This window comes from Lotus japonicus, chromosome 3 (assembly GCF_012489685.1).
Source record: "Lotus japonicus ecotype B-129 chromosome 3, LjGifu_v1.2".
Taxonomy (NCBI): Eukaryota; Viridiplantae; Streptophyta; class Magnoliopsida; order Fabales; family Fabaceae; genus Lotus; species Lotus japonicus.
In genome coordinates, this window is record NC_080043.1 from 71123558 (window position 1) to 71139881 (window position 16324).

Genomic DNA, 16324 nt, shown 5'->3' on the forward strand with positions numbered 1-16324 from the left:
AACTATAAATTATTTTAATATTAGTTATCTATATCTATATCTATCTATATCTATCTATCTATCTATCTATCTTTCTATATCTATATCTATATCTATATATTATATAAAAGCAAAGTTTGGCAACAAGGAGGGTAAAATAATCATGCAATAGACTATGACTCTTGAATAAATATTTTATCATGGGTCTTTATGTAATTTTGTAGAATAATTTCTAAGAAATCAATCATGACCGTTGATTAGTTTTGATCTTGACCGTCCTTACAATTTTAAATGAACTTATTACTATGGGATGTTATTAGTTATGGAATTCCATAGGGCAAACATACTTAGTTTTCATTTATTAAATTATTAATTCAATCTTAATTAATATTAATAATCCTTTAGAAGGGAAGTTGAAGAATTTTTTGGTTACAAGAGGAAAAAGAAAACTTAAAAGAAAATTAATTCCATAGGGAAAACATCATTAGTTTTGATTTATTGAATGGGTTAAATATTATGATTTCACTAAAAAAACACTAACCTTTTCCTCTTCCATCAATATTATCTTATATCCATTTACTATTCGCCTTGCAATTAATTTAAATGGATTTATAATTACTTAAATATTATATGTTATGGAATTTCATAGGGCACATTAAATATTATTTCACTCAAACAAAAGAAAAACACACCACTAACCTTTTCCTCTATAACTATATAAATTATTCATCAAGCTCTTTTAGAATGTGTACTTCACATAGTGTATGTTGAGGTATTTGCTTTGATTTTTTCAAATGCTCAAACTTTGAGTCATTTTGCAGGTACTTATAATGTCTTTTTCAATGATTAGCTTAGTTTACCAGTTTGATATTGATTTTTCATCTTGATTTCCTCTGTTTTTTTCTTTGATTTCATCTCACTTTTTCATGAACAAGAATCTCAAGGACCCGTCTTTCTTCAGCACGAAGTTAGTTGATCGAGAAAGCAAGGACTCATGTAGAGAAAGGTCATGAATAGATCGAAAAGACCTCGCGGAGTCGGTAATCCTTTGTCCAGGCTCCTCTCAGACTGAAGAAGAAGCAAAAAATCTTTGTTAGTCTTTCATCTTTCTCCCATGCATCTATTTATCAATATCTATAACTATATATTATATAAAAGAGAAGTTTGGCAACAAGAAGGGTAAAATAGTCATGCAATAGACTATGACTCATGAATGAATATTTTACCATGAGTCTTCATGTAATTTCGTAGAATAACTTCTAGGAAATCAATCATGATCGTTGATTAGTTTTGATCTTGATTGTCCTTACAATTTAAAATGTATTTTTTTTTTTGAAAAGAAAATCTATCTATAATCTATAATCTATAACATATCTATCTATAATCTATAATCTATAATCTATCTATCTATAATCTATAATCTATATAAAAGAGAAGCTTTTGCAACTTTGAGGGTCAAATAGTAACTCAAAAAATCAATGCACATGAGTGAATTTTTTTGTGGGCATATATGTAAATTTGTGAATAATTAGTTACGAAATCAATCTTTACCGTTGATTTCTTCTAATCCTAACCGTGCATTTTTTTACAAAACCCTTTAAGCAACATTTTCACATTCTTGGTTGTTTTGTAACTCTTGATTGTGTTACAAAAACCAGCAATAGTCTCTTCCTATTTCTCACATATATGAAACGTCTTTTCATTCCCCTTTCAAATTCTTTTAATATTTCTCATCTTGATCTCCAAAGCTTCTATTTGTGTGAGACCCAAGTTTTTAAGTTTGGAATAAATCGAATAAAATTCCTTTTCACGATTAATTTAATGTAACGTGAAAGAAAACCTGAACAAGTGTATATTAAATGGAACAAATTTGTGAAGGAGAAAGTTCAGGAAAAAACTAAGGATTGTATTAAGGTCGATAAAAGTTATAACACGATTAGTATTCGCTTAAACCTAGGTCGAAAACACTAGTAAATAACTAATTTACGTTTTTAGACACGACGGAAATTAATTCCAAAAATCTTCAGAGAAATGTTAGAACTTCTCTTGATCGTCTCTAAACAAGAGTTTCGATACGAAACCCTGGAATGTACGAACGCCAAATTCCAATACTTAGAAGTTTGCCGAAACCGAAACCCTGATAGTTCAGAAACCCTAAAATCTACGGACGATGAAGACTTTTTCTATTCGGAGCTTCAAATGAAGATTCCACCCGCGTTCGCCTATTTCTCTCGTTATTTCTAATCTTTCTTCAGAACAAAGTTTTCTCATCCGACGTCAACTGCAAAAAGTAGTTTTCGGGTAAAACTGATTTACACCGACTTTTGATCGTTTGATTAAATTCCAAGGAATACGCAGGAAAAATCGGAATCGCGAAATTATCATTTTTCCAAATTTTCCAAAACCTATAAATAGCGGGAAAATGAAAAATTTTCAAAAAAACCCACCATTTTCTTTCTCAAACCCACGAGCTAGCCAAGGAAGGAGGGAGGAAGTGATTTTCGCCGATTCTTGCCCGTTTGCCGCACAGTTCGTTGCTAATCGAAGACCTCGAGGTAGGAATCTCATATCTCACTTCTGATCGTCGTTTCTGTCGACTTCTTCTATGTCTTTCTGTGCTCAAAGTTTTGAGCTTTTTGTAAAACTGCCCAAATAAGATGATTTTAGTGTCTAAACATATTCCCTGCATGCTCCTGAGCGTGTTTAGCGGATTATATTTTGCCGAATGTCAACGAAATGCCACCGGGATCCATTTCTGTTGGAAAAACCCATTTCTGGGTAAAGTTTCGTTCTTTAAGCTGAAAATTCACGACTTAGCTTAGCGCTAGTAGGATTAGTCGTCATAAACGTCGTTGTTGACGTACCCATCCAATTTGTTTTTCGAAAATCCAGTTTTGAAATTCTGAGCTGAAAATAATGACCAAAATACCCCTGCGACAGTTTTTGATCCGAAAATTTTTCTGAGCTTAGAACCGTCTTAGTTACGGCTAATGATAACCTAGGAACCAAGTTTGATCGAAGAAAAATCGACTCACCTATTTATGGAAAGTGGCCGAGAGCTCCATCAAGGGGGGAGGAAATTTTGTTTTTTCGAAAACTTGTCTTAACGCGTTAGATTGTCGTACTTCGGAGTTTGTAATGTTGCGTGTAACCCTAGTGCGTATTGTTTGCTGAGTTTCTGACTCATTGTGCTTGATTTCTGTGAATTGTTCTAAGGTTCGTTTGAAGAACTTTGTGAAGTTCAAGAGGAGGATTGTGAAGGAAACTTGGAAGAACACCCTAGAAAACCAACAGGTGAGGGCTTCTCACTGAATACTAGATAATGAATTAGGTGTCGACGATTTCGACTTGATTTATTGTTTATGCACTTGATTGTGTTTGATTGGGAAAAACGTTTTCTGAGGCTACGACTGACAATTGATAATCTTTTATTGCTTGATTGTTGTTGAGGTTGATTCACATGCTAAATGATACCTGGTTAATCTAGGATGTGTGATATTTGCCCTATATGCTAAGTGCTAAATGGTTATTCCTCAATGTGTTGATATATGTGCCATGACTGTTGGATTGTACTGTTTTGAATATGCAAGTACACATATATCTGTTATTCGGCAGAGTGAGGATAACGGGCTGTTATGCCAGACTTTATTGTGAGATTTTGAGGAAGTTTGACGGGACGGACCGAGGTTCGGACCCTTGATATTGTTTTGATGGATCGAGACCTTCTCTGGGAATTATTTGGGATCATGGGATCTTTTGAAACTTATAAGACTTGAGATAAAACTGAATGAAAATTATTTTACGAGGAAAATTCATAAGACATTAAACAACCTCTAAACCTTTAATTAATGATTACAAATTCAATTAAGAGCTTAAGACATGAATATTAGTTTTTGGAAAATGAGAAGTGTCGCCGAGTCCAAGTTTTGGGGAAACTAATGAGTTTCCGAGTATGTTAATACTCTTTCGCTCGATGAGCTGATTTGTTGTTTGGGCTATCTAAAGGATAAGCCGAGAAATTAATAAGTTTTCGGGTATGTTGATACTCTTTCGCTCGATGAGCTGATTTGTTGTTTGGGCTATCTGAAAGATAAGCCGGGAAACGGGAAGTTTCCAAGTACATTGGTACTTTTCGCTCGCTGAGCAGATTTTGACCATCGGATGGAGATGAGTCGGATGATTCGAGAAATCATCATGAGTTACTTTTTATAATTAATTGTCTTTTGTCGCAGAATCGACATTTACCTTAGGGTATTCTTTTTAGAGACAATTAGTTAGCTAGAACACGTGACAACGTGACGAGTGAGGTCGGAGACGTTGTTTGGCTAACCACTTGCAGTCATGCACTCATTGAGGTTAATACACGGTGGGATGCCGGACCTCGTTGGATTCCAAAAATGGTCATAAGACCCGGATTTCCATGTAAGAACACTGCGGTGATTCTTGGTAGCAGACCGAAATGGCAGACCTGCGGGTTTACTGCTGATCTGACTACACTTTGTTTGGTATAAGAGACACCCGAGCAGAAATGGTCCCACCGTGGCTGGTGTTAGGGCTGACTCGTTGGTGCCCATCCCTCCGAATGCATCTTGTTCCTTTGCATATGCATTTCATGCACCATTCATGCTGATTATAGTTGCTGTTTGTTATTGTTGCCTGTTAATGTTTTGAGATATGTTATTTGCCAGCAAATGTTATATATATTTCTATTTGACAGGTTTTGCAATTTATAATGTTGACATTCGTAATTAAGCCTATGTGGCTACTACTTAATTTTTGCCTATTGGATGTACTATTATGTAATTCTTTGAGTTGACCCTTGCGCGTGCTACCTGTGTATGGGGGGCTATGTATGCCCTTTTTGTCAGATGATGTCGATGTCCGACTGGTTCGAGATGGTCGTCCCTACGGGGGGGACCAGATTTGAGTTGCTTGATACAGACACCCCGGGCTCTTGGGTGGTCGACCCCGCAGGTCACCGAGCCATTTATACGGGGCGAATAATGGAGGACCACGTGGACCGAATGGGGAACCTGACGCAAGGAGTCTTGAGACGCCACACGGTTAGCTTCAACCTACCACCAGGCGTGCATTGTGGCCCTGGAGTTGTGGTACCGCCACCTTCATCTGAGGACGAGGAGGACCCTTCAGAGGAGTTGCCTGTAGGAGGTGCTTCGTCTGAGTCTAGCTCACCCACCGTCGCGGCTGCTGCTGTCTTGGGTTCGGGTACAGTACCCGTGGAACCCGCTGCGAGGACCGATGCCGTCATCGACGTGATCGTCTTGGATTCAGATTCAGATGACGATCATGGTGACGAGTAGCTGGGAGTGGTGTGTAGTACTCCTCTAGTCGGGATTAGGGTAGGAGTAGCGTCGTGGCTCTGATCTTCAGTTTTTCTCATTTTGGGGCAGGGTAGGTCCCCGACCTATAACTTTTTGTGTGGTTCTCTTGACGGGAGTCACAAGGAGTTGGTCGGATTAGGAGGTCTTCGGGCTGTTTTGAGCTGACCTACTTTCTTGTTGGAGGACTGTATATCAGGATACTGACCTTATATTTTGTGTTGTACATATTTGCCGTCAGGCACTACTTTCCCGTCATTGGAGGTTACTCGTGACGTGGCTTACTGGTTACTGTGGGGAGTGTATATATTGTATATTAGTCTAGTTTATTTTTCGTCGATGCATCTTTAAACCCGACGAGTCTTTAATTACTGAAAACAAATATCGAAAAAAATTATTCACGTTTTTCCGCTTTTATTTTCTTTTGGTTACTAAAGTGACGCCACCGAAATCGGGGTGTTACAATTTGTATGCAAGAAATCTCACTAATCTAGATTCTTCAATAACACCGTCCTTGCACAAGAAAATCTTCCATCAAGTTAGAAAAAATTCCTTCTTAGTCTCTTCTTCTTCATCAGTCACTTCTTCTTCATCAATTTTCATTTTTAGGGTTGATGTTTTTCAACATCATAGTCCATCCGGTAAGAACCCCATTTTTCTTTTCCTTTTCTCTCTCTCTTTTGAATTATTTATTATGATTTCAACATCATTTCTTCTTCACATTTGTTCTTTCTCAACCCGTCTTCTTTCTCCATTCATTCTTCTCATTCTTCATTTTTCACTGCGGTAAGATTCAACGTTTATTCGTAATATATATGTTATTCTCGCTAATTCAATCGGTGAAAGTTACCCATTTTATTTCACTTTCGGCATTGATGCATGTTTTGATAATTTAATCTTTAGTTAATGTAATTTTCTTTCTTTTTTTCCATTATTTTATTATCAACCTAATCAACCAAATGATTGTCTTTTCTTCTAATGCAGTACCATGGAGTCTTTGTTATCCTCTTACATTTAACTGATTTCGTTTACATTTTTTTTCTTGCAGGTTTTGCCGCTATTGTTTTCATTCTTCCAATGTACTATCTTGAAAAAATGTAAGTTTCTTGCATTTTTTGTACTTTTTATTGTTTCATTGTCGAATTGGTCGACCAATGCGACATCTTTATTTTATTTAACAATTTTATGTGGTGTTGTCATCTTCACCGAGGTTCTTCTCTTCTAATACATTAAGTTTAATTCAACTTATGGCATTTTTAGGTGTCACTTACACTATGAATGTGGTCACAAATTTTACATTATTTTTAAAAATTTTGATTTTGTTATGCCTTCTTATTCCTTTTATCTATCAACACTATTTGGTGAGTGTACTTAATATTTGTTTATCTTCCTATTGAAATCAAATCCTTAATTTTTTAAAAAAATTGAAGGAATAATGACATTCAAGTTAAATTATTTGAATTGTCCTTCAATTAACCAGGATTCATGAATATATTTTTTACCGTTGATATTTTTGTAATTGTGTAGATTATTTTATAGGAGACCAATCATGATCGTTCGTTAGTTTTCATCTTGAACGTTCTTTGTAACCTTAATTAAAAAACATATTAGGAGTTAGATAGAAATTGTAAATTTCAAGAATGAATTTTAAATGTCAATACATCATTAAAAACAAAGAACTAAATCCATGAGGCAAAATATTTTTCCCTCCCCAACTTCATAAAGCATGTGTAACATTTACATAAATTTAATTAATATCTAAAAACGCATTATATTCTGACGAGTGTAAAATAATAAAATAAAGTTAACAATTTAAAAAAATAATCTCATTTTAAAACTTAACAAAAGTAAAATTTCATAGAAGACAAGAAAACTTAACCAGTCTCCACAGGGGTTCTTTGTAATATTTTAAGAGTTCTATAAGAAAACCTTTAGGATTTAAATAGAAATTAAGAAATTTGTAACCTTCAAGAATGAATTTAAATCTCACTTCAAAGTGTCTAATCATAAAAGAAAAGGAATTAAATTCATGAGATAAAAAACTTTTCATATCCATAACTCCATATAACATGTGCAAAATTTACATATATTTCAAAAAAAAAAAAAACAGGGTTCCATATTTTGCATTAATATCATTTAATAATCATAGACCAAATAAAAAAATCATATTTTTATGAGTGTAAAATAAAAAAAGAAAAATGATCCAATAAAAATTAAACAATGTCATTTAAAAAAAAATTCTTATAATGGTGTTTTATTTTGCAAGATAGAAACTTACTATGTAACGTATAGATGAGTGCATTTAAAACAAAGATTATATAAAAACAACATTATTTATAATGCAATAGTTTTATTACACTATCATTTATAATGTTGTAGATTTAAAACTTACTAAGGAGCAAATAAAAATTTTCGTATTTGCAAAAATAACAACTTTATTGCAGAGCAACAACATGTCATTAGACAGCTTCCCCTAAATGACTCAAATTGAGAACTTTTATTTGGAGAGAACAGAGAGAACTTTTATTTGAAGAGCATTAACAACAATTAAGATTAAAGGACGAAGAACCCATTACTCACAAGCATTATTTTGAAGTTGTAGACTGAATACTCGGAGATATTATAATATTTACTAATAAGCACAGTTTCAACCAACCTTTTGGAGGAGAAGTTGTTGTTGTGGAATGACAAGAACAACAGAAAGTTTCAACCTACATGAAAATATTGTATCACAAATTTCAAGAAAATATTAATTCAAAACAAAAATATGGACGCATATTGTATCAAAATTGAACTTCACCACATCTGGAGGACGTCGAGCACATGCCGAGGAGGAAGCTCCCTGGAGGTTGGACGCATATGAGGTATTTGTCGTCACCAAATATGGACACAATGCAGCAACATGTCACAATAAAAAACTCAATGTGACGAAACATATTATTTGGATCCTCCCGAATAGTGTAGAAAAAAGACATGAGGATACGTGCACTACCAACATCAACCAAGGTAAAAAAAAAACAGATAAAATCCTGCATATATATATATATATATATATATATATATATATATACATACATATATGCAACACACATACAACAAGCGTTGTAAAACAAGACAAGTTAAAAGTGTGTGTTATGTCGTCTCAGGGGAGACAAGACACCACAGACACACTAAATTCATTATCATGCTACGACCAAACAAAAAAAAACACATCTATAAAAAAAATCTAATATAAAAATTATATATTAATACAAAAATATATTTTAAAAAATAACACAAAAATCATAAAAACACACAAAATAAATTAAAATGAATACTAGTGTTTTTTACCCGCGCGTTGCACGGGAAATATGTCTATTGTATTTGATACATTAATTAATACTTTGATTATTAAAAATATATTAAACAACGAATGAAATAGAAAAGTCAGAATTGATGAGTAAAGTAGACATAAAGACTTCTCTTCTAAGCCCGATTGAGACCAAGAGGAACTCGTTTCACATTCGTTGTAAATATGAAGACGATAACACAAATCATAGATATAAGGAATTATCAACATATTAATCTTAAAAAAAAATTAATGTGATAGTAGCACAAATCAGGATTGTGTAAGATATATCATAAAGTATAACATTATTGTGTTTATTCCAACTAAGTAGGGATGACAATGGGTAGGTACTATAGTACCATCTCCATACCCGCGTTTTTAAAAATTACATGTACCCGTCTCCATACTCACGTGGGTAGCAACTCGAAGCTCTCCACCTTTAGACAATTCAATGTCATTATAGGAAGCTATCCATCTTTACCAAAATCTAAATCTATGGATGACAATGGGTCTCAAAATCATAGGGTACCGCAAAAAATATCCACTATGGGTAGGGTAAAAAACCGCTAAATGGGTATGAGGTTGAGTATAGATAATTACCCGCAAAAAATAGAGGGTATGGGTGCGGGTATGGGTACTATAGTACCCAACCGACCCATATCTGCACACACATGTTATCATTATTATTATTATTATTATTATTATTATTATTATTATTATTATTATTATTATTGTTGGCGGCAATGGTAGATCTTATGTATTAATTCTCGAAGCTGGTGCTTCTGGGGATCCAAGTCAGAGTAAATTGTATTTTACAAGATTTAGTACAAAAGTGGGATTTTGTAGGGTAAGAGTAATTTTCTTTTTGACTAACCTTCTCTGAAATTTATTTTTTGTCAACACTGATGACAAATCAAGTTATAGCTTTCATGTTCCCTATCTGTATTACTATGACAGGTTAGAGTACCATTTTCATCATTCCGCCCTGTGAACCCAGATGATCCAGTTTTAGACCCTTTTCTTGTACACACATTGACAATACGCTTTGAGCCTAGAAAACAGGTTATGTTCACTACCTTATTGCTTCCAATTCTTTTCCTTAAACAGTTAAATGTAGCTTTGTGTTTTCGGACCTTGTAAATATTAATCCACGGCAACTTGTCGTCTTTTCTTATTCAAAAATATGGATAACGGGTGAGGGGCAAAACTACCCGGATGAGCTTGCTGAAATCCAAAGCTCCCAGAGAACTCACTGTAGGGAAAAGGCAGCTGCTGTTTCTAAACTCTTGTTATAGAAGGTTGTTGTCCCAGTGACAGCCTAAACCTTAGAAGGAATTTAGAAACTCCAAAAAGCTGAATTGTAAGCGGAAGGGTTTAGAGACAAAAAGAATGCAGGATAGAAATGTTCTTTCAGGAGGGCACTTTTCTTCCCTCCTCTGTTTAGTAACTAACAATTTGTAACTATCTAACTAACTCTCCTTCTCCCCCTTTGCTCATTACAAATACCTCCTCTAACTGCCTGGTCGACAGTTATGTCATTTACTAACAGACTTGGGATTCCAATCCCTAACAGTTATGTCATTTATTCTCCCTAACATAGACCTTAATTTTCGGACTTGATAACAGGTTCCTGCTTAGCTTCCAACCAAAAGCGAGGTCATTACCTAATTATCCTATAATTTTTTTAATGAGTATTATCTTTCTTTCCTGTTAAATACCTTATGTAATTCTAAACATGTGCAATAACTTACGAAGTCCCCGTTTCATTGCTTTGTTTTGTTTTTGTACATAACTTTTCCCCCTCTTTTCTCTGCATAAGTTTCATGTTTTGTTGAAACTAGTTTACAATTGCTAAGTGCTGAATCTATATTCATTCTTGTTTCAGAGGTCCGTTGATGCAAATGCAACTATGAAACAGGATTTGAGAAGCTTTAAGCTTATATTGGAATATATAAAAGCTTTGCCTGTAAGTGCTTTTATGCAGTTTCCTCTTAAGGTGGCATCAACTACAGCATCGTGTATTTGTGCTGTAAAATCAGTAGTTCAATGTAGATTACAGTGTCAGATATTGAGATGAATGAGGAGAATAAATTAGTTGTAACAAATTATTTCTTCTTGAGATAATTTAGTGCAATTATGCCAACAATAGTATGTACTTAAATGATAACACTTGTTTATTTTTTGAAAAAATCTTTAGTCTTCATCTTTTTACAAGTGTGGATATGTTAGGTCTAACCCTTCCATGGACCCCATCATGGTGGGAGCTTTATAGTACCTACCAAGTTGCCTTTTTTTTACAAGTTATGGTTCTTACCAAGTTTTCTTCTTGAGAGAAACTATTGTCATCATTATCATTTTCAAATTAATTATTCCAAGAATGCTATCCTTAGTTGTACTGCTTTTTTGGAAGTATGAAAAGTACTTGTATGGTGTAAATTCTTTCATTGCTAGTTTTTAGGTCTTGTTCTGCCAGATTACAACAATGTGAAAATAGAAAAGAACAGAAAAGAAGGCTGTTTTTAACAAGGCGTGTAGATGACATAAATTCTCTGTTAATGTTGATTATACTTATCATCCTAATGTAAATTTTACATGTGAATATGCTGCAGACCGGGCAAGAAACCGATTTTGTCTTAGTTTCATGTTCAGGACAAGGGATTGAGCCTTCCAGGCGGGAGCAGGTTCTTAAAGCCAAGCAGGTCTGTTCTGTTCTTTGTTTAGTTTTTCCGAGTTTACTGACAGTTGATTTCAGTTCTTTTTTGCCCTTTTTTATATGTCTGATTATGTCAATGCTGAATTCTCCAGGCAGGCGAAGATTCCTTAAGAAGATCTGGCCTTGGGTACACAATAGTTCGTCCAGGTCCATTGGAGGTAAAGTTCCTATTGTAGCGTGTAGGTAGAACATGTACTTGAATGTGCTTACGATTGATAAAATTTTATCAATAATTAGTGCTCTGATTTATAACCTGTTTGTATATCCATTCAAAACTCTTCATACATAAGTTCTACCAAAAACATGAAAAAAAAACCTCTCACGTTCAGTCCCTTGTAAGAGTCTAAGGTTAGGATTGCCAAAGCTTTAATAAAACTATTTTGGCCATATCTGTAGTCGATGTGGGATCTTAGCAGCTTGGAAGATGTTGTTGCTAAATCGAACACAAATACAATGCCTTGACCCTTACTACTTGTGAACTCATAATGATTGAAACAACTTGTCTATGAATTAGTTCGGTAAAATAAGAGCAAGTCTTATTTGTGATAAACAAATAGACTTACATTTGCCTCTAATCTTGTCTTTCATGAGTGACATAAACATAGGTTGACTGCCATTTTGTTTGAGAAAATGTTCTATCTGGAAAACTACTACACCTTTTGTAAATTCTAATGATCAACTAGCAGATATTCTTACCAAGTCACTCTGAGGTCCAAAGACAGCATATAGTTGTGACAAGCTTGATGCATATGACATATTTGCACCGATTTGAGGGGGAGTGTTGAGATTTACTTGTTTGTCCAGACTCCAGATATTGTATCGATTGTGTTAATCAGGAATCAAGTGTAATTATCTCATCTAATCCCTAAAATTAAGGGATTCAGTTTGTATTGATGTATTAGAAATTCAAATGTCTGAGTGCTAATCTCAAGCATTCAGATATATAAAAAATCTTGACAGATAATAGGACTTTTTTTTTTTCAATTGCAATGTGAAAGCCACGGAGCCAAGTTAATTTGCAAATTTAGGATAGACTAGAATTTCGAATTGGAAAAACCTAAAAGTAGTGATTGCCCAAGCCTAAGCTGCTTTATTGTTGTCATATGACTCATATCTCTACTTGATTTGGGATCTCAACATATAGAAATATTTAAAGTTTAAACTGCAAGATTTTATGATAATTTTAAACGATTAAAACCTCTAGTAATGTGAATGTTATATTGAAGTGAGTTGGCCTCTTCTTTCTGTTCATGGTGTGGAAATATAATTTAGCATTCTTCAATTATCAACTAACTTGCAAGTTTTCTAACAGGAAGAACCTGGTGGGCAGCGCGCTCTAATATTTGATCAAGGAAATCGAATATCTCAGGTTAGTAGTGTATTATTATTTACTACGTTTCTTTTTTGAGGCTTTTCCATTCTAACTTATTTCAATTACCTGCAAAGTGCAAACAATTTTTCATTATTGGAATAATTGATCTGTTCTGACAAATGCCAAATTGTATGATTTATTTATAGGGCATCAGCTGTGCTGATGTGGCTGATATATGTGTGAAGGCACTACATGATTCAACTGCAAGAAACAAAAGCTTTGATGTGAGTAAACCCTGCATGGTTATAAGATTGAACTATTTAAGCAAAAAAAGATAAAAAAGAAAAACTAAACCTTCTCAACCTTGTCTAGGTATGTTACGAGTATGTTGCTGAGGAAGGGAGGGAGCTTTATGAGCTGGTATGGAAACTATAATTGATAACATTCTTTGTGTAGGAAAAAGATGAAACCATTCACTGAACTCTTCTCAATTTTGCGTTTGCTTAGGTTGCACACTTGCCTGACAAAGCAAATAACTACTTGACACCAGCACTTTCTGTGTTAGAGAAGAATACATGATCATCCCTCGTCGAGACAACATGCTTCCCAGTTGTGAGATTTCATATAATCGCTTCCTTAATCCTTCTTTGTTCTACTTCTACTTTGCTGCTTCAAGTGGAATGTAACTATTTTACCTGTATATATTCACGTGCAACCCAAAATCCACGATTTCAGAAAGTATATAGATTTATATATTCCTTCCTCAAAAACTGAAATAATACAGAAACAGATTTCAATAGTTAAAATTCATTATGCAATATGGATATGCACATTTTACCCTCTTCAATGAATAAGTGAAGGCGTAAATATGTTTAGTCACAACCTAAATATCCCAAAATTGTTTCTCCATAAAATTTAACTTTTATAAACACTGTTCAATCCCCCATTCTTGTGTGAGTTTGTTTATTTCATAAAAAAAAACTTCTGTACGCTTGCATTTCAACTATGATTAATTTAGGCTTTGCTTTCCACCCATGTTCATGTTGAGAAAAGAATTCAACTCTGAATTGGGAGTCTTTCATTGATTAAGAGTGGATGAGAGGAAGACAATACAAGAGTTATCACCCACATACCCAATGCCTTAAGGGTTCGGGACTTTGGCTGTGCGGTTTGATTCTCTTGGTGGTTTTTAGTGTTAGTGTTAGTCCATTAATGTAAGTTCTCTTGTTTTGGGCTTCCTCGTCTCTCTAACAAGTGATATTGAAGTTAATGGTTGGTGTGACATGGTAACGACTCATTGTGATACAATGAGAGTGAATATCGGTGACTTACTGTTTGAGGAGAAGAATGTTTGAAAAAGTTTAAGTATTAGTTGGAGTCTCACATTGATTAAGAATGGATGAGAGGAAGACAAATATACTTGACATATATGATAAACCGTAATACAATAGAAGCAAGAGAGAAAACTAACGCTGTATTATTTTCTTAATGATAGAAGGTTATGCGGCTCTCTATATATAGAGACCACAGAACACAAACTTACACAACAAGCAAGTAACCCTAGCCGCCACATAGGCTGGGATACTAAACAACTAATAACATAACCCTAGCCACCACATAGGCTGGGTTATTACACAATTAATAATAATATAAAAACCAATATTAACTACTAATTAACTAAATCAACTATTATCTCTAATACTCACCCCACAAACTGAACCGGGAAGATCAGTCACGGTCAGTTTGGCTCTCAAATCTTGAAACAAAACTGTACGGAGAGGCTTGGTAAGGGCATCAGCCAGCTGATCGGTAGCAGGAATATGCTGCACATGAAGCTGTTTAGCAATGACCTTATAGATAGAGCCAAGATAAGCTTTATAAGGGTAGTGTAAACCTCAACTCTTGAGCTAGCTTTTGTGGTTGAATATAGGCCTCCTAATTTCTAATATGGTATCGGAGCCTATCATAGATCCATTTGTTGTGGAGACCTCCCATATTTGGGTCACCCATTTTTTATCTCACGTTCCAGTCTGTTCAACCCTGGACGTGAGAGGGTGTGTTAGAAGTCCCACATTGGCTAGAGATAGAGCCAAGATAAGCTTTATAAGGGTAGTGCAAACCTCAACTCTTGAGCTAGCTTTTGTGGTTGAGTATAGGTCTCCCAATTTCTAATAACATATTAAAAAAATTCAAGGTCTAATACCGACTTGTTACCTGTTATAGATTTTTTTAGGCCAGGGCCTGATCTTTTTAAAATCGTGCATGGTTTGGTCTGATAGCTTATTTAAAGACTTATTTTATAATAAAATATTCGAGTAGATTGACAAATCTATTTGTATGTCCATAAATTTATAGGTTAATGAGTTAAAACATATTGAGATCACTATATCTTCTAAAAGTTAAAAGGCTTAATTCCATTTTGGGCCCCTGATGTTTCAAAAATGAGCGATCGGGGCCCCCCGTGTTTAAACGTAGCGGTCAGGCACCCCAACGTTTCAAAAACGTGCGTTCCAGGCCCTTCTGTTAAGTACCGTTAGTTTGACCAAACGGAACCCCTTTCATTAATTGACGTGGAATTTCTTTTTCATTTTAACATTATATTTTTTACCCAAACTCATTCCCCAAATCAGAAACACGATTCCCCTCCCCCAATTTTAACCTAATTGAAGAAAGGAAGATGAAGAAGAAGAGAAGGGGAGAAGAAGAAGCTCGAAGAGAAGGAGAAAGGAAGAAGCTCAAAGAGAAGGGGGGAAGAAGCGCGGAGAGTAAGAACCGAGGAAGAAGCTCGTTCGATTCAAATACGATTTCTTATTCTTCTGGGGTTGTTGCTGGTTCGAGTTCAGAGGAGGAAGGGGAAGAGTAGCAGTAACTGGGTTGCGTTGAGAATTGCAGTGGCGGGGTTGATGATGAAGCTGCGGTGGCTATGGATTCCTCGGAGCTCGTGTAGAGGTGGGTTGGTCGCAGAGGGACTTGAGTTTCTGCGCGGGTGAAGAGATTCACAGGTGGGTCTTTTGGTGGTGGCGGCTTGGAAGCCATTAGTGTGTGAACGAGGTTCTCTGTGGTGGCGGTGTTGGGTGCGGTGGTGGTTTGGGTTTGGCACCATTTGAGAATGGAGGATTTGAGGGCAAGGTTGGGAATGACGACGGAGAAATCAGGGGTGTTACCATCAGGAAGTTGAGGGGTGAAGTTGAGATCCTTGCAGGCTTGGACGGAGGCACGGTCGAAGGAGTGGCCGGAGGAGACGATGACAGGGTCTGCCATGATGGAACCTGAAATGGGGCAGAGGAACTCTTCTGGAGGGTTCTGGGTTTTGTTGTTGCTGTTGGGTTTTGAAGGGTTGATGCTGTGGAAGAAGAGCTTCTTCCACTTCAGCCTTGGGGTAGTGATTGGTTCTGGGAATTTTTCAGACTCTTTTGCTGCTTTTGGTGAACCCCATTTCTTGTGGACCATCCGCTTCACACTTTGCTAAATCTCCATGAAATGATTCAACTCAGTTAAATCTTGTTGGTTTTGCTGAAGAAGTTGTTCAGAGAGTTGAGGGTGAGGGGTGAAGATTCCATGGTTTGCTAAATTAGGATGAAATTAGGGTTAAAATTGGGGGGAATCGGGTTGGTGAATTGGGGGGGAATTTTTTGGTAAAAAATATAATGTTA

At 35.5% G+C, this 16324-nt stretch overlaps 2 protein-coding genes across 2 annotated transcripts; one reads left to right on the forward strand and one right to left on the reverse strand.

Moving 5' to 3' along the window:
* Window positions 1-9384: 9384 nt before the first annotated feature.
* Window positions 9385-13477, forward strand: LOC130745621 (protein HIGH CHLOROPHYLL FLUORESCENCE PHENOTYPE 173, chloroplastic-like). The gene is made up of 9 exons (XM_057597973.1): window positions 9385-9493; window positions 9604-9708; window positions 10532-10612; window positions 11256-11345; window positions 11452-11517; window positions 12672-12728; window positions 12878-12955; window positions 13044-13091; window positions 13179-13477. Exons 3-9 carry the CDS (start codon window positions 10556-10558, stop codon window positions 13248-13250), a joined length of 468 nt encoding a protein of 155 aa, XP_057453956.1. The 5' UTR covers window positions 9385-9493; window positions 9604-9708; window positions 10532-10555; the 3' UTR covers window positions 13251-13477.
* Window positions 13478-15416: 1939 nt separating this feature from the next.
* Window positions 15417-16121, reverse strand: LOC130744639 (U-box domain-containing protein 40-like). The gene has a single exon (XM_057596807.1). It carries the CDS (start codon window positions 16119-16121, stop codon window positions 15480-15482), a length of 642 nt encoding a protein of 213 aa, XP_057452790.1. The 3' UTR covers window positions 15417-15479.
* Between the last annotated feature and the right edge of the window lie 203 nt (window positions 16122-16324).